General features: G+C 43.1%; 1 protein-coding gene across 10 annotated transcripts in view; it reads right to left on the bottom strand.

Moving 5' to 3' along the window:
* LOC135250381 (ryanodine receptor 3) overlaps positions 1 to 27402 on the bottom strand; it is a 126762-nt gene that overhangs the window by 60427 nt on the left and 38933 nt on the right. For all 10 annotated transcript variants that reach the window (XM_064326604.1, XM_064326639.1, XM_064326613.1 and 7 more), the window contains 22 exons: positions 25839 to 25938; positions 22283 to 22376; positions 20465 to 20539; positions 20003 to 20159; positions 18467 to 18631; positions 17464 to 17585; positions 15339 to 15519; positions 14221 to 14356; positions 12844 to 12939; positions 12183 to 12301; positions 10861 to 10994; positions 10358 to 10599; positions 9651 to 9843; positions 7296 to 7512; positions 6882 to 6986; positions 4642 to 4745; positions 3285 to 3368; positions 2881 to 3040; positions 1708 to 1855; positions 1189 to 1394; positions 581 to 755; positions 110 to 318 (listed from right to left, as the gene is read on the bottom strand). In XM_064326604.1, coding sequence (XP_064182674.1) covers positions 110 to 318; positions 581 to 755; positions 1189 to 1394; positions 1708 to 1855; positions 2881 to 3040; positions 3285 to 3368; positions 4642 to 4745; positions 6882 to 6986; positions 7296 to 7512; positions 9651 to 9843; positions 10358 to 10599; positions 10861 to 10994; positions 12183 to 12301; positions 12844 to 12939; positions 14221 to 14356; positions 15339 to 15519; positions 17464 to 17585; positions 18467 to 18631; positions 20003 to 20159; positions 20465 to 20539; positions 22283 to 22376; positions 25839 to 25938 — 3222 coding nt within the window. The remainder of the gene's footprint in view (positions 1 to 109; positions 319 to 580; positions 756 to 1188; positions 1395 to 1707; positions 1856 to 2880; positions 3041 to 3284; positions 3369 to 4641; positions 4746 to 6881; positions 6987 to 7295; positions 7513 to 9650; positions 9844 to 10357; positions 10600 to 10860; positions 10995 to 12182; positions 12302 to 12843; positions 12940 to 14220; positions 14357 to 15338; positions 15520 to 17463; positions 17586 to 18466; positions 18632 to 20002; positions 20160 to 20464; positions 20540 to 22282; positions 22377 to 25838; positions 25939 to 27402) is intronic.

Genomic DNA, 27402 nt, shown 5'->3' with positions numbered 1-27402 from the left:
ATTTCGTGAACTGTCTAAATTTTAATGGAATCGAATCCCGACCCTGACAAACTGAACTTTGGTGATATTTTCACAAATTGTCTGTTTTTATATATTAATTTACCATTACCTGAATGTGGTTATGGTCCTTTGGCACATTGACAAAGGTTGGTAGGCGCTTGCTGAACCACATGGTGACATCTCGATTCATGTTGACGGCAAAAGGCTCAAAGCCTTCCTGGAGCCCGCACATGGTGTAGTACTTGAAGGTGCTAGCATCCTTCCCAAGGTTCATGCGGCCGGTCTGAGAAAGGCCCAGGCTGCACACTGGGATGAAGCCTTGGGAAAACAGGGGGGGAATTATTACATTTCCAAATGCTAATTTTCTCTGAAAATGCTTGAAAGGTTGTGGGAAATAAATGTGCAGCAAATAATTTCAATTAATGTGCACCAATTTTCAAGCGTCACACTGAATAAAGGTCGTGCCATACTAGGGGCAGACTTATTCCGGGAAAGGTCATGACCTAATAAAATGCTAAAGTCACACACATTAATCACATTGCAGAACCCTCGTAGATTAAACACTGAGCCCACCGCTCACCGTCTTCAGTCTCAAAGTCAGCGAAGCAGAGCTCGGAGCCTTTGTTGGTGATGAGAATCTCGCCGTTGAGGGTGAAGATCATGGACTTGTCCTCCATGTTGATCATGCAGCCCACCACGTCTCCTGCGTGCCAGCTGCGACCGAAGAATCTGCCTCCCATGTGCAGCCGCTGACCCTGAAACCGCCAAAAGGCACACTGCTGTCTTCACTGCTGAGGCTTTGCGTGCCACGTGACTCACGTCACATGACTCACGACTCACATATGTGCCACTATGTACAGATATGCATCTGAAGAGAAAGCAGGGATTCATGAACCCCTCCACAATGGGTAGAGCTGCTCTCTGCTAGCAATCACTGGAAAATGTATGCCAATGAAAACACTCTGTTCTACACAGCAAGTCACCTCGACTGGCTGTCTTATATTGATAGCAAACATTACATTTATCATGGGGGTCAGTAAAGTCCCCATCATTACAAATCCCCAAGTAACCACTCCTCAAAAAGTGACAGAATAGCTGAATTTATTCCAAGCCTTGAACCATGAAAAACGTCAGGCCAGTGTATTAATGTAATCAATGTAATGCCAGATGGAGGGGGTGGGGTCTCACCCTGAACCCATCAAACACGTAGGCCTGGTCGTCCATGCCCAGCTCAATGTCAGGCCTGCAGCCAGGTCGCGCCCAGCCCACACGCATGTCTCCGCCCGTCACCGCCTCAAACTCGAAGTACCACCTCCCGGTCTTCACAGCGTACGTCTGCTCCACGCGGAAGAACCGTATCTTATCGATGCTCAGCCTCTCAGAGGTATGCGCCGCTTAGAAAAAATTGGACAGCATGGCATCAGGTATCCCATTTTCCACTTTGTGTTTTCTGACAAGACAGCTTAAGCTAAGTCTTAGCGATCGGACCTGCGAGACAAATTGTGTTCTGCAAAAACCTTGCATGAAATTCTCTGTGACAGCACAAAAAAACTGCTACTTTCTTCCATTTCCCAACATTTATGTTCGGCAAGTAGGCTGTAAAAACAACTTTATCAGCTGCTTCATGACACGGATAAAATACAAATGTCAAAAATCCCCCACCCCAAAAAAATAATCTCATCTGATTTGAAAGGGGACTTGACTCACCACTCTCTTGGTCGGGAGGATCAATGTTGTATCCGTATCCAATCAGTGTTCGGATAGCCTCGCGGAGGCTATCTCGGTTCGACTTCTTTGTGCGCTCATCTAGTAAAGCATATGGCACCAGGCGAGGATTGCGCTTGCTCTTCAAATCCTTCACAAAACACAGAGGCAAAAAATGGATTTGCTGGCAGACGCTAAAGCACAGGCCGCAGTACTCGTGTGTACTGTGTACTGGTGTTTGTCACAAGTGAGCTGTCAATTCCCCAGCATAATTAAACACTTGACTTGCCATTTGTTATTATAGATGTCTCACATCCCCCGCTGCATTTATGTAGTGCCTTTCAAGGAACTCAATGCCATTTCCTGTGAGGGAGTTGCTTGGACCACAACTAATCGAGATCTCCCACAGAGAGGATTTATGTCAGCCATTTTGCCCCAGATCACTCACCACACTTTGGCTTGTAGGGTAAATTATATATTTAGCCATTTTAACAGGGTGTTCACAGCCAAATTGCAAAAATTGGACACTATGGAACACCACTACTCCTTGAAATAAGTGGCATACCGTTTTTTTAAGGCCAGTGAGGATCTCCTGTCAATGCAATGAGAAAGCTGGAAACTCATAAAACATCATAAAACTCTGCACTAGGGGAATGTTTTTATTTATTTTTTCCCCAAGCAACTTTGTCCAGTGGAAAAAGCATGACTGGCCCATCAATGCACATTCTAGCATGAAGCTAGTCTGCCATACAAATTCAAAGCTGGCATAACCCCTTTCAGCTTTGGCCATTTTGTTGTATAGCACAGCTACGTGTTCTTTTAGATTGGTAGGATGCTATATCATTTGCTATCTTTCAAATGAATATAGATTCATTCTTAAACAGATAAAGATTTCAACGCGCTAAATACATCTTTTGTTGCCAAAAAGAGTACAGTTTTTCCTTTCTTTCTAGGAAACATTTATCTCTGCACTATTCCATCTGTACACAGCCCATTATGTGTAATCGTACAAGCACTATTTTACAGCTATATAAATAAGCAAAAATAAAGATGAATTTCAAGTACTGAACATTTTCATTGTAGTCAATAAAATATACAATCCTTTTATATTCCATTTGCCCAAATGAATAAAAATAAACATTCAGAAAGCTGAAACACTCCTTCACAGAATTTTACCTGCTGAATGCCATAGGTCCATCCTTGTTTTATCCTGTCCTTGGCCCAGACATTGTGGGCATTCTCGGCCAGTTTATCGACCAGAACTTCCTGACCAGGGGTCAGTTTCACATCAGAAAGCTCCAGTGGCGCAGGCTTATAACCATTAGACATCATGTAGCTTTGAACGACAAAGACAGGATGTCACCAAAAGCATATAATACAATTAGGGAAACCATACTGCTCACTACCCAAAAGTAATGCTCATGAGCCACTTCTGTACTTTGTTTTCAATGCAGCAATAAAATATGCAATAAGGCATACAGCTCATATTGTCTCTAGTGAGATGCTTACAATGACCACCATTCCATGATACATGTAATCTACCAAAGCAATTAGAGTTCTGCAGACATATAGAGACTCACTTCTTGGGAAGTTTCATCTTTTTCAAGTCTTCTTCTGCATCGATATGGATGTGGACAACGTGGCATCCTAACGCCAACAAGGTCCTGAGGGCCAGAAAAGTATTTGGTGAATACCATAACAGAAGAAAGGAAAGGACTGTACATATGAAATCATATCTGCATTATTTAAAAATCAGATTGAGTGAAGAACCCTCAGCCCTTAAAACAGTAAGTCCTTTTACATACTGTGAAATGAAACCATCTTTTACAGTTAATGAAAGAAAAAGAATCAATGTTGTAACCAACAAAGTCATCACTATGTACTTACAGTACTGCAGTCAATGTGGGTCTATAGGTTTGTTTTTGTCTTTTGGATAGATGCAAGCCAGATTTACAGAGGATCAGCTAACAACAGTAGCATCAGCTTAATTATAAAAACAAATTACTTTCCTAATTAAGCATCTTTCTGAGGTAGGGTAAGTTATTTACATAAGTAACCATACAGTATCTTCATGGAACATAATAATACCAGATTCCAAAACATAAGGGTCAAACTTTCTGTAACCTATTGGTGTAAGTTTTACTAGTGTTCATGAAGCAGTTGGTGCAGGCGAGGTGAAATTAAGGGACAAAGACAAAAAAATTGTAAAAAAAAAGGGGATAGGAAAGCTTAAATCTCATTGGTATAACACAACAGACAGTGAGAAGCTGTAAACATGTCATTTTATCTTGAAGACACAGTGAAATAATACATTATTCTTGCCCTGTAATGAACCTCACTCCATCACAGCCACGATTCAACATATTAACTTTGACAGCTGCGCTTTACTGGATGCGCTGAAGTACATAATTGATTTTAGGCAATGAATGTACTCGTGGCCTTTCTGCTGAGCTTCACTCGAGAAATCTGAGCATGTGACTTCTGCGCCTTCTGGTCGAGACAGAGATTAACTGCATGACTCTTGATCTTTCAATTTCATAAAAAAAAGGTCTTTCCACAGGCCTGAGTTTTCATTTGTGTTTCTCTTCCTGAGATACATCAGAAAGGATCAATAGCTGACACAGACTGCGGACACAGCAACTGTGCAGCCCAGCTCCCACCGTCCCCAGCACAGCTGGGCATGCAGGAGGGAGCCTTTGTTCTGACTAGACACATCTGTTCCCCCGCATCTTCTTTGAAAGCAGACAGCATCACAGAGGCCTGTCATAGGAATGATTTTCATTCGAGGAATCTACTTTACTGCAAGCGGCAATATTCTTCACACATTTTGCCTACGCACAACGATACGGAGGCTCGCAGCATATGCATGCTCCTCTCCAATTCCGAACTCTGGACTGAAAAGTGCAAATCCAACAGACCCAGGAGCTCAGAGCTTACTTTAAAGTTTCAGTTGACATCTGCAGGTTATAGTTCTTTTCAGTTTCAGGGAGTTTGGAGAAATCCACAAGGCAGGGATGATGCCTCTTGTTGTCATCTCGCATCTAGGAAACATACGCAGAGAATCATTTCTTTGTATTTACTGCAACAGAGAATGTATGTGCACTTCACAGTCAACAAGACAGAGAAACAAATTTTAAACACAGTAATTGTACTTGAAGTCATAAAATGGTCACTATTGGCAGCATTTTCAATATGTACGTAGCAGTGGCTTACATGTATGCGGTGTCGGAATACCGAGGAGATAAAATCTATTCTAGTGAATATGGTATGGATGCACATAAGCATGTTTTCTTGGGGAAATTGGGAGAAAGGAGCGTGGAATACCAGGTGAGTAATCTCATGATGTTTTTTTACGATTGTATTTTTGTGCAAAATTATCCACTTGAAACAACCCTGAGCCTGAAGCAGAATTAGATTTACATTTCCAAGAAAACATGCAGTGGGTTTTTTTGTTTTTCACTAAAAGCGAGCCTCTTCAGATCTGCAGTCATTTATTTTAATTAAATGAACACCAGTCAGCTCATTTTATGCAACAATTTTACTCTAAAAAGACGATTCTCCACGTTTGAAATGGACTACCGCTAAAAGCTTCTCAGAGAGAACCACTTGACAATCCTTCACATCGACTTCCATACAAATACTGATGGCTGGGTTCCATTGGTTTCTGAAATATAATTATTTCTGGGAAAAGGGAAATGTTGCAGTTCAAATTGTTACCAACATTCCCGGAAATTGCGGACGTGCAAAATGCGGGCCATTTAAATAATTTACACGGTGGTTTGCGGGTTCAGAGTATGCAGTGAGTCTGACTGGAACACTGCAGCACTTGACTTGCTTAACAGATGTCTGCTATCAGTGAATATGCTTTGGCTAAAAGCAAAACACAATGTTAGGAGAGAACTGGAGGTACCACACGTAAGAAAAAAATAGATGCTTACAGTGTAATGGAATCTCCAAGGAAACAAGAACATTCTGTGCAACAGTGGGGTGAATAACCACCAGAAATTCAAAGATATCACCCTTGCCAAAACACCACCACACAGCATGATAATAATCTATCCAGTGCGTAGGGCTATTCCACAATGAGCAGTGAGGACACATTGACAGGGAAATAACACAATCTGTAACAACTGGAAGATCAGAATCATGTTTTTATTAATGAGAGAGTTTGACCATTGCGTGATGTTGTCTTCACCCCCTATAACATTGTCCAAGGCCTTGGGAAGCAGCCTGTGGGTGGAGCCATTTCTCACATGGTTCTTCTCTGGGGGAGGAGCTAATAGAGAATCTGGGACTATTTCCTGGAATGTTCAGGCTGGTAACTGTACACTTTGGTGATGGGTATACTTTTGGCCTGTCAGAAATGGAAGCCAATTGCAGGGCAGCAGTTATAAGGGGTGGAGAGAGGGGCTGAATTAATCGCTGCCTTACTAAAGCATGATATCCTTGATTTTGAGTACTGTTGACAAACTGTTTCCTCTTCTTGCTTGTACATTAAGCTGTCTTGATGTTAGCTTAGCATCATTATTGTTTTTCCGTCTGTGTGACAGATTTACGGAATGATCGCCATGAGCCCGAAAAGCAAACCGCAAGCAAACTAAAATGGAATCACTAAAATGAATGAGCAGAATGTCGTGAAGGAACAGAATGTGGTTTTTTTCACTTACCCGCTGTTATTTTGAACCGCAAATTATAAAAGAGAAAGCAAAATGACGTATAGGCTTTTGTTTGGCTTGAATGGTGATAAAAGATTAAATTAGGTCATATACATGTTAGGTTATATACATGCAGATCACGCAGTTCACATTCAAAAGCAAAAACGCTTGTGCATTTTGTAAACGGCATCTGGCAAAAACACTGCTCCTCTTTGCGGCAGAGGTTGTACAACATAAACTTTTGACATTCTAAAATGTAATATTTGATAATTGCTAGTTCTAATTTGTTCAAACATTTTATGAGGAATTAGCATTATGCAAAGATGTAGGGTGATGACTACATCTGTGAGACTGCACCTGCTGGAGATAAGTGTCCCCCGCAACTCATCCTAGTGACACTGAATACTATTCAATCCTTTATTATTAAAGGGTAGTAAATGCATACAGTCGGTAGAAACAATATTCTCATCTTGCTGGTGTCTGTGAATACAGTGGGCACGTATTTTATATGACATAACTTACCTTACCATAAGACCAGCCAAGTTCAATCTTGTTCATACCCCACAGTTCATGGATGTTTTCAGCCAGTTTGTCCCGTACTTTCTCAAGGTGCGGAGGCAGCACAATCTGAAAGAAACATCAAAAGACAGTTGTAGTGAACAGAACCGTGCACCACTACCTATTACCCAAAGCTATGAAGGCATTGCAAATAACACTCAGCTGTCCATATCATTCAAATACTTCTCCCAAAGGTCTGTATATTAACCATGGATAAAAGAAAGTTCAATATTATTATTTTTAAACACAAACAAAAAACACAAGCTATTATGTCAAATATAATTTCTAAGAAGTCCATCATACGTAAACTACTGTATCAAACAGATGGAGAACAGATCAGGTTAGTGGGATTGTACACAGGGGCACTGATGTGGTTACCTGGCTGGTGTCCACAGGCATAGGTATGAAGGAAGCCTGCGACATGAACTGTGCGGTGCCCAGCAGATCCCTCACGCCATCAAAGTCTCGCTTGTACTCCTTCACCGGCTCCACTCGCATTTTCTCCTTGGGCAGCAGAGCTTCGTAGCACGGCGCATAACCAGAGGGTGGCAAGAATTTGAAGTCGCCATGGCGACCGCCCAACAGGAATCGCACTCTGAAAAAATCAGAGCCAGGCAGATGAGCAAATAGCTACTTAAAACCAGACAGTCAATTTACCAAAAGAGCACCTCACTAATAATCTGTTTACATAAAACACAGGGCAGGCTGTCTCTGCCCGCAGTCAACCTCAAATGCTCTCTTTATCCATCCAAAGCAGTTCACTCAGATGCCCTCTACTCACACTGCGCTTCCCTCAGCCACCATTTACCCACAGTACACTTCCCCTAGCCACCTTTTGGCCACAGTTCACTTCATTTAGCCACCATTTACCCACAGTGCACTGCACTCTGTCACCTTTTACCCACAGTACAGTTCCCTTAACCATAATTTACCCAGAGTGCACTGCACTCTGCCACCTTTAACCCACAGTACACTTCCCTTAGCCAGCATTTACCCACAGTACACTTCCCTTAGCCACCTTTTGCCCACAGTTCACTTCAATAAGACACCATTTACCCACAGTTCACTTCATTAAAACACCAGTTGCCCAGAGTACACTTCCCTTAGCCACCATTTACCCACAGTTCACTTCATTAAACCACCATTTACCCAGAGTACACTTCCCTTAGCCACGTTTTCACACAGTTCACTTCACCTAGCCACCATTTACCCACAGTGCACTTCACTCTACCACCGTTTACCCACAGTGCGCTTCACTTACCCATCATTTACCCACAGTGCACCTCACTCTGCCACCTTTTACCCAGAATGCACTTCATTGTTCATAGTGGTCACTATATTTTTATTTTTCAAACTCGTAAAGAAAATAAAATAAAATAAAATAAAAGAAAATAAATTAAAAAATGAAATAATTTTATTAAAATGAGGAAAATCAAGAATGAACAACACAGATTCACTAGAATGTGTGGTTGACAATAAATTGCAGATCTTTCCAGTTCTACAGAATAAGGTCATTATAACTAGTTATGATCTAGATCAGTATGCCACAGGCTGCGTCTGTGCACCATAACCAGATCAAATACTGTTTACTGTATTAAATCAGAAAAAAGTCATATGCAAAAAGTTATACATTTACACTAGTTCAAGCCACTCTGCTTTTTTACTCAATTTTTTAAATGTCTCATTTGCAAGTAAATGAGGATTACATTATAACAAACACAACCGAAGCCAGTCGTGGAGCTGGAAACACCCTGCACCTCCCAAAGTGCCCATTCCCTACCGGGGCAAAAGGAGCGATCGCAGCTGACACGTCTGACAGGGCCCTGGCTGTGAAGTCGGGGTGTGGAGTCAGCCTGACAGGCGTGAGGAGAAACAGCGCCGAGACTTTCCATTCGAACGCCGAGCCACCGCCCGTCTGCCCGAAATAGCAGCCGAAGGAGTAGTAATGGTGACGTACTTCAGGACTATTCTGAGTGCGGAATCAATTATTAAAAAACCGTCGCACGGTGGCTGCCCTCCTTCTGCTCCCTCTCTGTGAGTTGAGAGGTGAGGACGTGCCCTGCCTCAGCGGGCGCGTTATTTCTACTCGCTGGTTCTTCCCTTTACGTCAGCTCTGATAGCTGACAAAATGATGTAAATGCAAAAGATGGGTTATGAAATCTCTCGTACCAGCACGCATCATTCCGTGCGAAGCTCCCTCAAATTACATTAATACACAAAGGAAACAAAAGTAGGAAAAATTTAAATGAAGTACAAATGTTCTGCAGTTAAACCGTAGTAGCGGTCGGGCTGGAAAGTAGATCAAAGAATAGCCTGGGGTTGTACATACTGAGTGTGTGTCAGTGTGCCGAGAATGCAGGGCTAATCATGGGAGCTGTGTAAGCTCGCTGGAGCTTGAAATTCCTACTGCAGACATGCCAATCATATAACTTGAAGTAACCATAGCAACACCATGAGAAGTAGTTCTAGCACCTGTGTCCAGACTCCTTTATATTTATGGATTCCAAAATAAAAAGAAAGATACATGTCATTATGTAAAAAGAAATTCAGTGCGCGCGTGTGCTTGTGTATGTGTGCTTGTGTGTGTGAGAATGTGTGTGAGTGCGAGTGAGAGCCCGTGTACGTGCGTGTGCGTGCTATGCGCAGGTGTGTGTCTGTGTGTGTGGGTGTGCGTGTATATTGCACTTTACACCGCGTCTGTGAGTGATCGCGCGGGTAGCTGAGAACACATACTTGACCCCGGCAGAAAAGCTGACAACAGGGAAGAAGAGCCCGTCGGTGTTGAAGTTCTCAAACATGCCCTGCACAGGCTGCCCATTGATCCGGAAGGAGATGCTGGGGGCCCCCAGGTCCAGGCAGCAGCTCACCACGTCGTCCGAGGTCAGCAGGTGCTGGCTGATGGAGGCCACTGCCCGGGGAATCCGACCTGCAGTGGGCACAAGGAGTCAGATCTGAACTCGCCGAAACACCACACTGGTGCTATAGTATGTCGTGTGTGGACTACTAGCCTGTCATATGGATTTACTACAACAGCACCACAGAGTACACATTACAATCATTTATACACCTAAAACCAGTCTTGCCACGGCCTGAAGGGAACGTGACATGACAAAAAGAAGATCTTGCTGATATGGCAAATGAGAAAGAATATGCGCATGTTTTAATCAATTAACAATAGGGACAACATAAGTAAAACTACTCAGAAAACCATTCCAGAGTGATGGAGAGTATCCCGATATCCTTCCGTATGCTCACTACTTGCTTCATGTCTCATTGAACAGCAGTCTAAGAAGTGATATGGCCAAGTGAGCATTTTATCAGCAATTCTGTAGCAATGCTGGCCATGTCATTTTATTACAGGTTATCATCACAAAAACGTCATTTATGTAACACTATGTCCTGTTTAACACAGTGGAAAAAGATGTTTTACAGGGACCCACCTGACCAGAGGTGAAGACCATCAAAGCTATAGGAGTACAGGTCGTCCCCCACGCCGTTTCCACCCCAACCCTCGCCCCCTCCAGGATAGGGGGCGTACCCTTTGGAGTTTGCCCAGCCCACACGCAGGTGAGACGGCTCACTGGTCAGGAAATGGTCCACCTGGTCAATCATCAGCTCATAGTACCACTTCCTGTACTGTGCTGAGCCCTCACTCATGCCAAGGAAAATATTGGGCCTCATGCTGGAAACAAGAAACAAGGTAGAAATCATTATCACGGCTCTCTATGGCAACAGGTGACACAAGTAAAGAACAAAAAACAAAACAAAATGCAGCCTTGGAATTGTGTGCTTCAGTCTATCACAAATAATTTAACACAAGGCATGTGTGGCATGGTGTACTGTACATTATCCTTCCTCTCACAAATATAAACCATTTTCTATTCAGGTGGTGGTTCACAAATAACTTTATCGAGTGACAGACCACATCAGTGAAGCGTGTTACCTTTGGACATCATTAACCAATCGCGTCTGGAGGAGCAGGTCCCTCTTTGGGAGCAGGTTATCACAAATGAGGTTCTGATTGGCTCTTACAGCCACTCCATTGCAAACACAGAGGGAACAGAGAACGTCCAAAATCTGCATAATAGTCAAAGACAAGAGGAAGAGAATGAGGAGGAGGAGGAGTGAGGGAGTGCGAGAGAGATCATTCTTATCATTGCTTGGTTTTTCTTTTTCTCTTTTATACATCTTAACCTGTCATATGCATCAGGGCATGAAAAGAACTTAACTCACCAAATCACTCTTTTTTAAATGCATAGGAACAGGACAGAGGGCACTGTAGATGTATCCCAAGATTAACTCTGTGGTAATCTTTTATCATTCCAATAATGCACAGACCATCATCCAGAGATGATTATTGATGAAAGGCATACTTGACCATATGGACATATATGATGACACACAGCGCTACTTCACAAGTGAGAAAAAGAGAAAGGGGAAGGAGGATGGCCTATGTGGGGCGACATAGCTCAGGAGGTAAGAGCGGTTGTCTGGCAGTCGGAAGGTTGCCGGTTCGATCCTCGCCCTGGGCGTGTCGAAGTGTCCCTGAGAAAGACACCTAACCCCTAACTGCTCTGGTGAATGAGAGGCATCAATTGTAAAGTGCTTTGGATAAAAGCGCTATATAAATGCAGTCCATTTACCATTTACCATGTGATGGGTGCTGGACCAAGGCATGTGAATTATTATCTACCACATCCACAGTGGAGTGGGAAGGGTATCCACTAGTTATCCATACATTTAAACAGTGAATGCTATCAGGTGTAACTGTCTATAACACATCATGGATCTCATGAGACTAAAATGATTGTATAAAACAGACATACTTTAAAATAAATAACAGATTTTGCTGAAATTTGCAAGCCACTTATAATATAAGAAATCTGCTGCATTACACTGTTATATAAAAACATTACCTAACTACTCGACAGCTAGCCACTACCTAAGCATCGGCTAATTCAGATCAGCTTACTTCACTGAGATGAAGATGATCTTCCTTCTCTTTGCTGGAGGCTCAAACCCTGTCATTCATGATTTTTCCCCTGGAAACTGCAGTACAACCTCTGCATTACCCTGCATCAACATTACTCTGAGAAAAACCTGTTGCCAAAAACTACAACACTTGTCCACTTCACACAGTATCCCACAGTGTAATTCTTATTCTCCTCTCATCTTCATATTCTCCTGTCCAGGGACACAGTCTCGTTCAGAACTGTTGGTGCTTAGTATGCGGCGCGTGTCCGTCAGAGAGCGGCTCCGTCTCACCTTGTGGTTCCGTCCGTGTTTGTACAGCAGGGAGATGATGGACTTAATGTGTCCTCTCTGAATGATGTTGAGCGCCTCCGGGCTTTCAATTAAGATGCAGTGAAGAACCTCAAGAATTCCTGCAGGAAGAAATCAGATAGCAATGAAAAGGACTGGGGACAGCTGAACAAGAGAGCCCGATAATGACATGGGAATCACAAAAGATCATGACGATGCAAACTTATTACTTTGAGTAATATTTCACTGACTTGTACAGCCTGCACATTTCAGACAACCATTAACAAGCACACGGTGAAAAGATGTGCTGCTCCTCCTGTAAATTTCGCCGGTCAGTTATTATATCAGGGCTGACAAGAACTTGGGTCGGTGTAACTCACCAGGTTCGTCGAAAGTAATGGTGAGCAAAATCAATACCAACACATCGGCGTTGGAGTGTGAAGGGTAGCAGGCAGGCGCTGGGCGAAAGCCATAGCGCGCACATAATGTAGCGCTGTCTGGCCTGGGCCCAGCCTCTGGGGCACGAGGACAACGCTGGCCCGGTGACAGGGGCTAATGACCAAGTAAATCCCCTCTGATCGCCGTAGCTTCCCCCAGCTTTAACCCATTTGGCCCCACTCAGCTACCTGTGTCTGAGGCAGGGGGCTTGCCGGCAGCGCAGTACCTGATGAGGACTCCAGTCTCTCCAGCTTGCTGACCAGCCAGTCCAGGTTTTGGGAGAACTGGGTGCAGTTGTTTCTGTTCCCGCGGATCAGGGCGGCTACAGGGGAACGAGAGGCAGAAGGGAGACAAAAACATTATTACTGTTCGCTGTTACACCGTAGCTCTCCTTTGATGTCTTTTCCAGTCATTTAACTTCCAGCCAAGGTTCTGCACCTCCCTACGCACACACTCTGTTTTTAGCTCTTTATTCGCTAGCCCTGGGACTCCGCACATCTTGAGTACGCTGCTCCTGCTAACAAAGCACACCTTGAATATCAGCCACCCTCGTTCAGTCTCAATGATAATGACGTCTCCTGCTCTAGGCCTTCATTAATTACGCCAAATAAAAGAAAGGGGAAAGGTGCCACAGAGAGGGGGAAGAGAGATCCCCGGCGAAATGACAGGGTCAACCAAACCCGCCTGACTGAGGACACATTCATTTAAGGATGTACCGCGTGAGGAATATGAAAGCGAACGTGGTCTGCACACTAATGCACCCCGTGAGGACCAAGCACGCTTTGTAAACATGAAAATAAAGGCAGCTTCGAGAGACGCCCAACAGACTCAAGCGGGGAATTAAAATTTATCACACACAGATATTTAAAGCCTCTGAGAATGGCGAACACTTCCTGAATCTCAAAATGATTCAAAAAAAGAACTAAAATTATACCATTGTCCTTTTTGGAAAAAAAAAACGACATGAATATATGGTGATGTAGCCAAGCCTCCCTCTCGCTGAAATAGCGGCTGACAGGCTGGCTGGCTGTATTACGCTTTTTCCACTAAAAAAGTGTAATACATGAGGCATATGGAGAAGGCAGGATGCAGCTGAGGGTGGTGATCAAAATTGATGGCATGTTCCTCCGCTAGTTCAAAAACCACACGGGGAACAGAACCACTTTCTTCAGCTGAGAGTGTTCCCTGCTTGAAAGGCTTGTGGGGGGCAGGGGGAGGGGAAAATCTGTCTGAGTTTCTCAAAACACAGCAGACCTACTATCTGCCTCCAGCCACCGGCTTCCCCACCCAGGGTCTGCGCTGCTCCCACTGGCGACCACCCGGGGAGCTTTTCCAGAAGCCATAAATGAGTGTGTAAATGGCATTCGACCCCCCCCCCCCCCCCCCCCCCACCCGCCTCGCCGCACCAAATAGCCCACGCCGCGGCGTTGCCTGCGCTAGCCCGGCGGTAGCGGCGGGTTCAGAGCGGGCCACACTTTTTTGATTTGCGAGGAGCAGCGGCTCCCCGGGCCCCGGTGATTGATTGCGGCGGGCCTGTCATCGGCGCGGGCGATCACACGGGCCGCTGGGGCAGACAGCTGCCGGAGGGCTCCGCCTCTCTTACCCAGCAGCTCGTATAGCAGGTTGAGAATGTCCTTCCAGGCCCCGGCCGCCTCCTCCCCGGCGCTCTCCCCGAAGTGCGCCGCGCTGTTGTACAGGTTCAGCCGGTCGATGCAGTTGGACACCAGAGTCAGCATTCCCTGAAACACAGAGCCGTCGTTCCTCCGGGTTCTGACCACGCATTTCACCTTTTTCCATCAGACATCTGTGCCCCCCCGCCCCCCATTTTTCCAACTTTACTGCCTTAATATAATACTCAAATTCAAAAGCTAATGTAATACACTGAAGATGTATGTGTGTGCTCAGAAGCATGGAAAAGTAGAGAGAGAGAACAATGATGAAACTTAAAAAACAATTTAAATATTCAATTATTTTAGATCAGCTCTCAACAGTGAAAAATGTATGTTATAACAGAAGAACTGAAAGAAGGGAAGAAGAACCTCACACAGATGTGACAAAATTGTGATTTATGAAATTTCAGGCTATAGGAAACAATCCTTGATGTTCCATTAAGCATTGATGTGCAAAAGAAAACATTATGATACATGCTGAAAATAATATTGTATAAAATAACAAAATAATTGCTCCCCATTGCCTATTGAAGCTCTCAAGAATGGTTTTGGTAAAAAATGTAAAAACATTAGTGAAAAAAAAGTTGTGGGGAAATTATTTGTACCAAATTATTTGTTTAATTTTAATTGATATTGTTTATAATTTCAGAACTCGGTACATCATTGTTTACCATAGCAGATATTTAAAAACTTGGTTTACAAACAAACTTGGCTATCAAGAATTACTCTCATTGATGGAAGAAAAAAAAAACATTTCACCCTGGCCACAAAAAGCCCAATCATAAAAATTATTGCTGTGTTGTCAGGGGAGGAGTAACTTGTTATTTAGAAACTGCTGACAGTTTAAAGACTTTAAAATGTGATGTGGCATCAAAAAGAAAATAGAAATAAAAAATTGGTTAAACAATATGAAATAGTGTTTTGGCAGGCAGGGGACTACCTCCACTTACAAAGATTGGCTCAACACAGTTGAAATCCCTCAGTTAAAGCAGGGAATACACAGACGCCTGCTCAGGCTCCCCACATTCCTCCCGTGTGTGGCAGGACTTACTTCCTGTTTGAAGAGGTTTTGCCGGTTCTTGAGTGAACGCAACTTGATTTGTTTCTCCTCGTGCTCCAGCTCGGCATCTGGAAGCTGGAAGTAGGTGATGAGGTCATTCAGGGTCTGCAGGACCTCCTCAATATGCAGGGCCACTGCCACGCGATTCTTCCCTCTCAGGCTGTCCAAGTCTCTGCGAGAGCAGAACCACACATGAAAATGAGGACACCTCACACAGCAGTGTCAGAGTCTTCCGAACTGCACATGAACATGACGACCACTCATATGTAAGTATCAGTCTTCTGAACCATACACGAACATGACGACCACTCATATGTAGGTATCAGTTTTCTGAACCATACATGAACATGACAACCACTCATATGTAAGTATCGGTCTTCTGAACCGCACATGAACATGACAACCACTCATGTGTAAGTATCAGTCTTCTGAACCACACATGAACATGACGACCACTCATATGTAAGTATCAGTCTTCTGAACCATACATGAACATGACGACCACTCATGTGTAAGTATCAGTCTTCTGAACCACACATGAACATGACGACCACTCATATGTAAGTATCAGTCTTCTGAACCACACATGAACATAATGACCACGCAAATGTAAGTATCAGTCTTCTGAACCACACATGAACATAATGACCACTCATATGTAAGCATCAGAGTCTTCAGAACCACAAATGAACATGACGACCACTCATATGTCAGAGGCTTGAGAGCAAAATGTAAATATGCAGATTCTCACATGTTAACAATTTTGATACATTTCAACATAAAATATTCCTACTTAGCTAACTAAAGTATCGTGTTGGCGAAATTAAATTCCTTGTGCGCATGGTTTGAAATCACTACAAAAAAAAATTCCAAAATCTACTAAAGTTTTGGTTTTCAAAGATGACATAATTAGCCCAGGAACATTATAAACCTGAAGAAGATACATTCAGCCTTTGATTTATTTCTGGATCTGGATGTATGGGTGGAGCTGCCAATGTGCCAGTGAGACCATTTAAATACCTTTCGGTACTTTCTTCCAATCATCATTTTCCTGTCTAGACTTAAAGCAATACTCAGGGCAGTTACAACCACTCAGTAAAGCTAATCTCACTTCATGAATAAATGACAGTGGCCACAGGCAGAATGCAACCTTTGCAAATAGCTGTGACAGCACTTGCTGTATTTCCCTTCACCATTAATGAGAGAGAATGGAGTTGTTGTTTTTTTCTACAGTAAAAATATTTTTGTCAGTGTATTGTAGTGCCAGACTTCACATCTTGTATAAAATACTGTCCAAGTTGTAGTTACCACCAATCTCTTACCACACAGTTCAGACGGCCATGTTTAACAAATTAGTTTACTTCACAGTAAAAGGTCTATGTACCATTTTTATGTAGCTGGTACAGAGCACCCAGAACACTACTGGAGTCACTCTTGTCTCATGATGCAGGGACTCAATCCCCCAGGCAATGCTATGGCTAATTACGTGCTACACAGTAGGGCTGCCAGCCACAGTGAGCTCTGACACAGTCAGGGTCTGATTCCAGACTGCAGGGCTCATCACTGTACACAAAGCATTAGCGCTTTAGCTATATACACACCACTAAATAGCTACACCATATGTTGCAATAAACTGCCAGTAACACAGAATAATCCTCAAAAGAATAGGCCCTAACTCTTTTTGTGCTGAACTAAATTGTAAAAGAGACTGGCAAAGGTTCAGGTCATGAAGAGCTACGTGGACACAGACAGTAGGCACAAGAACGCATATGTCTGTTATATAACAGTGTGTTCTCCAGGGCTGCACCTTGTGCACCCTCTCAGAAACTCAACTCCATCAATCATGGCTGTCCTTGCCTTGGTCTGATGTTCCATCGGTGACTGAATTGGGAAAATAACTGCAATCACTGCAAAAGCACTGTAATGCTGACACACAGAGTAATATTCATGAAGTGATTTTATCTTTCCTTGATGAGCTCTGGAAGCCATTAGTCCAGTGAATTGAGATGCTAAAAATAGACGCTCGTGCCGCGGTCCTGTCTGAGTGATTGAGGGGTGTTGTGTAATCAGGTGAAGCGGCTGCATTTGGGCCCGATGGGCCACCGTATGGTCCCACCTGATGAAGTGGCTGAAGAGCCGCGTGGTGTTGCGGATGATGCGGGCAGCCCGGGACTCCTCGTGCTGACAGCGCTGAAGGGTCAGCCCGTCGTCCATGTGGCCCTCCACGTGAAGACAGGCCTGCACAGGGGTTCACAGAGGTTATCCTGCGGCTATACCACACAGCAGCTTGGACCAGCTGCCAGTCAGCCGCTAAAACTCTGGAAATCCAGAGCCTTTTTTATCCTGAGCAGGGGAAGCTGGCCCGTTTTAAACCCACGCTAATTAACGTTGCGGGATCTGTGCTGCGTGGATTCACATCGCGGCAGCGTCACGGCTGCAGTGGGGCGTGCTGATGCACCCGTCTGGGCAGCGTGCCATTTCTGGAGCCCATCCCGAATTCAGGCGACCTCGCAGACACAGCCTCCATCAGCACGGCTAACCCTCTCACCGAGATTTCCCCACCTGAGCTCACCTCATTATCACCTACGAAATGATGGCTTCTGAGATTGAGGTGTTTTGTCTGTCTGTGCTAAAACCAGCTCGGCCCACAGACCCCGCGGGACGACGGGAGTGGAGGAAGGGCACCTGCCCTCACTTCTGGCAGATTGAAATGTGCCAAAGGCAAAAAAAAAAAAGGCTATTGAAGTGAACTATTGAAGATGCTTTACATATTGCACAACTGAGAATGACCACTGCTTGGCAGCAACTGCAATATCTGGAATGCGTGCCAGTACTCTTCGAGTGGCAGCACTGCAATATATTTACTATAAGATTCATCCAGCAGCACTTTGAAGTTTTTGCTTAATGATGGACCAAGAGTCAAAGCATTAACCATCTCAAAATTTACGGGGGAAACCTAAGGTCTTACACTGTTTGAGGAAGGATTTACACTTCAGGGGAAAGTTTATGTGAATTGTCACTGCCAGTTTCTTAATGAAAGTAAGCTAAACAAATGCACATTCTGCAAGTAGCCTTGGATACGGTTATCAACACAGACTCCGACTGCAATAATCCCTCACCCTTCTTTTGAGAGGTCCCAGGCGAGAAGATTTTACATCAGGCGCCTGGTAGGACAACCATAACCCCGAGGCCACATGTAGGACGAAGCAGATCGAGTCTCCGTACTTAATCTCTGCCACCCCCATGCCTTCAACATCTCGCTTCGGGCTGGAATCCTGCTTGTCCTAAGAGAAACAAGCAAAAAGCAAATTTGTATTTCACACCGGTAGCACAAGGCACCATTTTGAACAAGGGAGATATCCAGTGGAGAAATCTTTAGTCACAGAATGTGCAGCCTGTTCAAAATACATAACTATTCAAATCACACATTTGATTATGCCAAGCAGCAGGTGTTGAGGCCGTGATCTGAGAAAGCAATTTAAAACCTGCTGACAGACCTAAATCAGCGTGGTAAAAGGCCTTCGAAAGCAGTGACCTCTTTCTCAAAAATAATTAATAATTAAAAATGAGGGATAGAGAGGGGGAGAGAAAGAAAGAAATAATACTGTCACTGAATAATATTGGCAGGATCATTTAGGTGACTCAGTACCTTACATTACATTTGTATCACGCATTCAAACCTGAAAACAATACCATTAACAATTTTGCAAATAGAAAATTATTGTAATGAGTTACAAAAAAAAAACATTTTGAGCAGCACATACCAGGACTGAGAACATCATTATCAGAGAAAACCCTTGAAAATCATGACTAGTACATGCTGCAGCTAGATACAGACTTGTTATGCAATCTTCAGTATTCTATCTGCAAATAAGTAAAAAAGCACACGATCTCATATAATAGATCAAATACATTATGTCTGTTGTATCCACCAATAGATGTACAGGTATTTGTGTTCATAATTATTTATTACAAATAGATCTGTCAAGGCCAGAAATGTCTGCATTTCCAAAATATAAACACCTGGAATCCTATCTCATGCTAGATCTGTGGGTATGTCCAGAGAACTTCTAATATCTAAGAAGGTATCAAAAGTGTTATAAGGACTAGATAATAATGTAATAACTGGAAAATATAAATATTTGCAAGTTCTAGCTGGAACATTACATTTCTTGTTTGTTAACCCAAAAAGTTCCTCTTGTTTTCTATACAAGTTGAACAACAGTCCTGACATAATGATACGATATGTGTCATGTTTACATGGATTTAAAACATTTTTATTAGGTGAATTTATATTTCATATGATTGCCTTGTGCATTCACAACAGAAAATATATGCATGCTAGGCTGAAACTGGGGAGTTTTAGTATTTGTCACCATGGCTGCCATGCTATATAATGACTCACAGCTAGTAGGAGCTTGTCTGAAGAACCACCATAGCTCATAAGCACCTGACTCACTATAAGAGCTACACTGTTATGTAATTCTAACACACAATTTCAACATTCACGCATCAAATTTCAACTGCAAGTTTGTAAAAAGTTTGAAAAGGGTATTTTAAAAAGATAAAACTGAGACCAATCATAACCTCTTTCTCCATAGCTTTACTTTGTGGCAGTGACAGGTTCCTCATTGTGCTTTAGAACTGGACCTCACCTTGGAGGCTCTGAAGCAGAAGGCAGTGGATTTCGTGTCAGATTTCTCCCGGTCTTGCAGCACCAGCCCCCTGTCCTCCGTCAGTGCCAGGTAGTGACCCGTGGTGAGGTGGCGAAGGCGGAAAGGCTGCCCCCAGCGAATGTGGCTCCCGCTCCAGCTGGCAAGGGCACACGCATCGCCCAGACGAACGCAAAATAAATGTCAATACAAAAATTCCACTACTTCACAGCGGACGCAATGGTCCTATGCCAAGCTCATTAATTAGGCAGCTGGAGAAAACTAAAGCTGTCGAATCGAAGGAGTGGAGTAATGCTATAAATAGCAATAAATCCATCTATCCCATGGGTGAGTGATGACTTGGGTGAGTGTTCAGATTTCTCTCAAAAAAAGTGTGATCTCAAAACTGGGATTTCACTGAAAGAAATGTATTACAACATAACTGCCGAAAATGGGTGAGCTCACCTGATTCTGAGCGGTTCCAGTCTCCACAAAGACCTGGCTTTAGCACCTGCTTTACCTGCCTCATAGTTCACTATCCTGTGGGGCGAGAGCACAAAAAGCCATTTAATAGCTGTTCATTGGACCCTAGTGCACTCAAGAAATTCTCTGTCAGATTTCCATGACGTAGGAGTCCTTATTGCTTTCTGGTTTTGCAGTCTGTTATTACTCATCTTTACCACACTGTATGCCATCAATGAGAGCACACACACAGTGACAACTGAAAAGAAGGTGCCCATCATGCATGTGAATCGGAAAATTACAGAATATAGTCATTCTTATTGGTGACAGTTCTCGTGAATGTTGTTGACGGACCTGGTGAAATTTAAGGGTCTTTATGTACGTTCCTGCCCGATTAAATTTCAAGGACAGGACTAAAAGTAAAGCCAATGCTGACAACTAATATTTAATCTGCAAGGGTATTTGCCAAAGTCTATTAGCTAAAAATAGGCCACATGGTTCCAAAGAAGATGAAGGGTCCTATCACATCTCCAGTGCTTGGTGATGCTTCTCAGAGCCTCGGCCATGACCCATTTCTGTAAAAGCACACCATTTTCCTCTGTTTACTGTCATCTGTAGTGCAGCTCATCTATACATAGAAGGGTAACAATTTTTTTCATTTCCTCAGAGATGATGACTCACAATGAGTTGTGACACCGCACTGTGGTGCCCCTAGCCCTTTCCTCATGACCGGTCTTAGTCTGCACAGTCTACCAACATGGGACAGCCTTAGTGCTCTCCTGTGAATCCTGTTCATGATGGCTGATGGAAAGCACAGAGGCACACTGACTGCACAGGTGCTCCATAGGTTTGGAGGCCTCTGATTGCTAATGCATATCTTTAGCAATTAATTAGTTTTTTCCACATGATATAGACTACAAGGGCTAGAGGCACAAACCATAAAGAGAAAATGCAAGCAACAAAAGAGGCACAAACCATAAAGAGAAAATGCAAGCAACTTTTATATGGCTGAACACAAATTCTCATCAGTTTATTATTAAACGGGTCTAGACTCAGCAGTGAATGTCAAACAGACGAACAACCAACCAAACAAACAATAGCTAGCTTTTTAGATTCCAAATCTATCTTATGGACTTTAGTCTACACACACAAAAAAGAACCGATGAGGAAGGGGGATTATCCACCCATTATCTAACCCGCTTATCCCTGGTCAGGTCAGCATGCATTGGGCGAGCGGTAGGAATACAACTTGGACAGGTCGGCAATCCATCGCAGGGCACACATTCACTCACGCACTCATACTGTACCTATGGCCAATTTAGACTCTCCAATAACCTGCATTTCTTTGGACTACCGGAGCACTTGGAGGAAACCCACAGATACTTAGAGAACAATGAAAACTCCACACAGAAAGGCCCCGGGCCGGGATCCAAACTCAAGACCTTTTTGCTGTGAGACAGCAGTGCTGCCCACTGCCCAAAAAGGAATCATTCATTTTTTTCATAAGAAAGTCTAAGAATCATTATGGGTGAGAAACCATCCAAACAACCAATTGATCGCCAGCCTGTCCGATATTTCAGAGAATTGAAGCACTGAGTTTGGGGAATTAACTTGTGCTGGACTGAAAAGTGAGCATCTCAAATGGAAACAGAATGAGAATGAGCAAAATCAAAGTCACTTGGATAATACAGCAGGTGATTCAAGATGTATTGCCCAAAGAGAGCTCGAGCACGAATGATGGATAACGTGAAGTGATAATATAATCCCTTAGAAAATGAACATACAAGTACATAAATGAACATAAGCTTCTTGCAAGCTCACCTCTGTTCCTCTTCACTCTGGTCTGACCCTGGAATGGTAAGGGTCTCGTCATGCCCATGAAACAGACGCATCACGTGACCACCAAGCAAGTACCCTATTGGAGGAGGGGGGAAAGTCACCATCAGAAAGGACAATAAAGAATCACTGATGACTGGCAAAAGTAGAGAGAGATGATTTACCCCTAAGGAGTGTGTTTAATCGAAAAAATTATCAAATTTTAATTAAACACATTCAAAATTTCTTGAAGCAATCTAAGCCCACTTTGTAATAGATATTTGGGATATTTATTAACTTGTGATCATAGCACAGTTATACATCCCCACCAAGACTATTGAGGAAGCATATTGTTTATATAAATATTAAGTATTGAATAGCTTATATTACTTCTCCAGACCTGTCATTTTGCAATTATGTTATATGTGGGGACAGTAGTTTGGGTAAATATAGCATCATAGAAGTTGTAGTAATGGCCACATTAGTTATAAAAATGAAAACTACAGTATTCAAATGATTGTATGCATAGGATGTAAAGAAAATAAATATTCACAATTAAATCTATTCGAGAAAACATGCATACGGTATTTTTAATGCTGTTCTCCTGAGTTTGGACCACCCAATTATGCTCACACTGCAATGCTCGGTTGCCGATTTGGCAGGAAGATAAACATCAGCTCTCCTCCAAGTCATATAATATCACTGATGCTAGTTATCGCACCTCAGTCTTCAAGCTGGCCTGATACACGTACATCGGAAACACTTCCTGTGAACTGGAAGATGCCTTGAAAAGGATGAGCCACCCAGCTGCTAAACATGTGTATTTTAAGTAAAACAAGGATATTAAGCTATCTGAATTGAGTGCTAAATGCCATTACTTCTAGTCCAGTTGTGGATACATGGTATGGTGTCATCAAAAATAAAATATCTTAAATAAGATGACATTTTGCCCGAGCGGCCTCCTGTACAGTTGACCTGTAGGTGGTCAGTAGGAAGGGGTCTAGGCACTCCCGGTTCTAATGTCAAACTTTACATCACACACCACCTGCCCACTCTTGGACTCCAATATAGTTTGTGATAGTGCCAAATCATGAAGTCTTACTAACTTCAGGAGATTTTAATGCAAGAGTACGAAACAACAACTTTACCAGAGAGAGACAGTATATGGGGGTAATATGGCCAGGGAGCTCTCAATAAAAATGGGGAATGGCTGTGTTGTCTTGGTGAAGAGAAATCCCTGAGTATTTCAGGCACCCACTTTGAGCAAAATAGAATTCATAAACTCACATAGAGATCACTTGACGGAAAAACAGAGTGTGACTGATCATACAGTTTATCAGGGTAAGTGGAAAGATCTCTGCAGGATTTAGAGTAAGAAGAAAAGCATACATGAGTAGCAACCAGAACATGGCCATGGGGACTGTATCTCTGAAACTCAGGAAAAAACAGGAAAACAAAACAACACTGCTTTGACAGTTGAAAACTAGATGGCAGACGAGGGAATAAAGATTTCACTATTTCCCTTAAAAAGTTTTTCAGCACTGTGAGATGAAGCCGAGTTCACCATCATAAGTTTGAACTGTGCAATGGAAGGACAAAAGTCTATCCTAGGAACATGGAAGACACTTGTAAGAAGGGAAAATGATCAAAAAAATTTCAATGGATGCTACATCAGAAAAGACTAAAAGAAAAGACAAAAGTGACTGTCGAAAAGCTTTTTTTCACAGCAGAACAAAGAGGCATAACATGAAGAGATGACAGGACACCAGAAATTTACAGGAAACCAAAGGCCAAACCAAGACAATCTACTGAATCATAAAGATGGGAACCAGATTACAAGTTACAAAGGGAAATTGGCAATATGGATTTCCACATATTCTGAATATGCCTAGTCCAATTACATTAACCCATATCCCTGAAGCATGGAAAGGATGCCATACCTGCCTAAAAGAAGAGCAAGGCATTAGGATATGGTGGCATTTGCTCTAAAAAGGTCAACGCAGATTTCAAAGAACCACCAAAACATCTCACACACAAAGTTCGAGAATAAAAATGGATAGGCAGAATGTTAAAGAACCATAAAAGACGATAGAGTTATAAAAGATTTTTGCTATATCATTGCTACTGCCAATCAACAAAACCCAAACAAGTGATTCACCCCTCGCTATATCATGCAGACTCAATACACATCCTGGGAGCATCACGGAAAGAAAGGAACAAAGGAGGTAAAAAGCAGTCTTGAAGCAGATATTATTTTTGTTTCTAGTGCCTTTTTGCGCTTCAAAATGTGCTAATAATGCTGAACCCCTTTTCTCCCCAACTTGTTTTTGGGACCCAGAAAAAGACTAATGTCTAACTGAACACCAGCTAGATAACTATTATGGAATAGTAGAACAAGGGCAAAAGACAATGAACCATAATTAAAATGGCATGCGGCAATTTATGTCTTCAGAGATGCTGAGCCAGAGCTAACCACACTTCCTAAAAAATACACCAGGCAATGCTGGATACTCCTCTCGAAAATGAACAATGACAGTACAATTTATATCCATACACGTTATAAATGAACCACCGTTAACAACTTCCTCTGGAAGACTGCAGAGAGCCTTAATGCAATTGCATTGTGTCGCTCTGGATAAGAGCATCTGCTAAATGGCAGCTAAGATGTAACAGCATTTTAAATGGTCAAATATTGAATTAATAAAACATGCAGCTTTAATGAGCAGAGCAGAAGGTGATATAATTCATATTAAATTGTTTCAAAATGGCTGTTTTAAAATGGTACCCTATGGGCATGGTGAATGGCTTAAAAAATATGACATTAAAGTGTTTGGATTTTAAACAAGGTTAGAATGATCTGCTGGGTGGCACATCATGCTACAACACAGGTGACTTAATGCACCAGGCCCATTGGGAATAGAATCCTGGCCATGCCAGTACTGACTGGCTGGGATTTCTGCAGGGCGACACACAGCTGGACTTGCACACAGCAATAGTGACGTGAGAGTGAGATTTGGGAAACGGAACAGAAATGAACAAATCGACCACTTGCCATTAGTGACTAATTTGACATATCAATGCATTTTACTGTGGAGGGCTGAACATTTCGGTTTGTTTTGACAAGTCGCCGACTGAGTTTCAGAATGTCTTAAATGGGGTTCTGAAACTCGACTCTCCCATCACTAGTTAGCACCACCCTGGCCTGGGAGGGCGAGTTTCACTCAGGGATTTGCCATCTCGTCACACGGGAGAGACTGCTGCTGCGTATGAAGTGTAGCCCTCCAACTCAATGACACTTCTGCTGGTGAACTGAAGTGTGATAAGACGCAGCTGCTGGCAGCAAATAATTCAGAGGACACAAGCACTAGCCTGCAATCTCCCGAATTAACAAAGGATCTCACAGCAATTGAGTAGGCCTACAAAAACAATTAACCATTCAATTTAGGGGAAAAAAATCGGGGTTTAACCAGATACAACATCTTTATGTATCGCAGCCACTTTGATTTTCCCTTAACTGGCCTGCCATGTTGTTGATCTGAGCACTGCTGTGTTGCAGAGTTACCTTCTTCCACACTGCTGCCTGAGCAGGTAGGGTGGACATTCCACAGAGTCTGCATGAAAGAGGCATCCACTTGGATGTTGCCGTTGGAGATGGACAGATGCTGAACGGGGAGAGCAAAGTTAACATAAGACAGTGAAACAAAAACACTTCAATCCATACACTGCATTGACTGCATCTGTACTTAACAAATGTGATGTCTTAGCACACATTTATATATTTATTTATTTATTTAGAAGCATAATTATTTCATCTTTTGTGCCTTTTATTATTACCGAGACCAACTGCAAGTAACAATTTCACTGCACTGGTTGCACTGAGCATAACTATTGCATATGACAATAAAATTGAACTTGATCTTGAAATTACTAACATTTCATCTAACATCAATGAAGAGACTCAACTTGTAAATGCTTCATCATATAAAAAAATAAAAACATTATTAAGCCACTGGCCAAATCAAACCATATTTCTTTTACACATATTTAAGGAACATATTTAAGTGGCGTCACTGGAGTAGGCAGCATAATTCAGTGGAACTGATCCTAAAACTCTCATATTGAAATTCGGCAACCCTGAAAACACAAAGGTCTTTTCCTGTGCATGTAACTATATTACTATTTTTCTGTGGTGTGCATGTGTGTGTGTGTAGTAGCAGTAGTATCCTTGTGTGTGAGACTATGTACACCAAATGTTGGCAGACCCTCTTCTCCTAAGGTCAGTAGACTGTTCTCACCCTGCAGAATTCTGTAACAGTAGGTCACCGGGAAGTGTGTTACTACTGGTGACCTGGGGCCTTGGATTAGCTCTTATTAAAACACAGCCCCTTGGGAGGCTGCATGGAACAAGGGGAGCGGCGGTAACATGAGAGCAGGGCTCCTCCGGGGCATGCCTACTCCCTCATGCTGGCCACGTGGGGACACTGCTTTTACACCCTGAGGCAACTTTTTCCGAGCGTCAGACACGGAGATGCTTCCCAGGGCTGGGATTCCAAGGGTGTGAAACCGGTGAAATCATAACGGGTCTAAGGGCCCGGGGAAATATAACGGGGCCCACTGAAGTGTTCGGCCTGGGGTTGGATGGCATGTTCTCCTCTCCTGTGTTACACAAGTACATTCCCAGCAAAGGCCTTTCCGTAGGGTACAACTGCAGAGCACAACAGAGCCATACCTCAGCCTTAAGTCTCCCTCAGGCACAAAGTGACGACAAAGGAACCTGGGCTATTTCTTGTAAATCCCGCTGATCTGATCGCATCGGGGCAGTCTGTGGCTAGATATACGACTGAAATCCACAGAACTATTCTGTCCAAGAAATGTACTTCCACAGCCAGTTAGTCGTACCAAAGAGAGAGTCGTCATCAGAGAGTCGTACCAGACCACTCTATCATAGTTAGCATTAACAGGCATTTGAAGATTTGGCTGAGAGGGTAAGTGAAGCAGGCCTTCAGCCCCACTGTGTTTACTGCTTAGTGCTCAGTAGAGCGTGCATAGCAGTGTTCCTCTCAGCCATGTCTCTCTTCATCCACTGCAGGCCTTTTATGTGCCTTTCAAAGTCCTTATTCCCACTC

This window comes from Anguilla rostrata, chromosome 1 (assembly GCF_018555375.3).
Source record: "Anguilla rostrata isolate EN2019 chromosome 1, ASM1855537v3, whole genome shotgun sequence".
Classification (NCBI taxonomy): Eukaryota; Metazoa; Chordata; class Actinopteri; order Anguilliformes; family Anguillidae; genus Anguilla; species Anguilla rostrata.
Note: the sequence above shows the minus strand (reverse complement) of the source record. Positions and strands in the feature narration are given on the sequence as shown.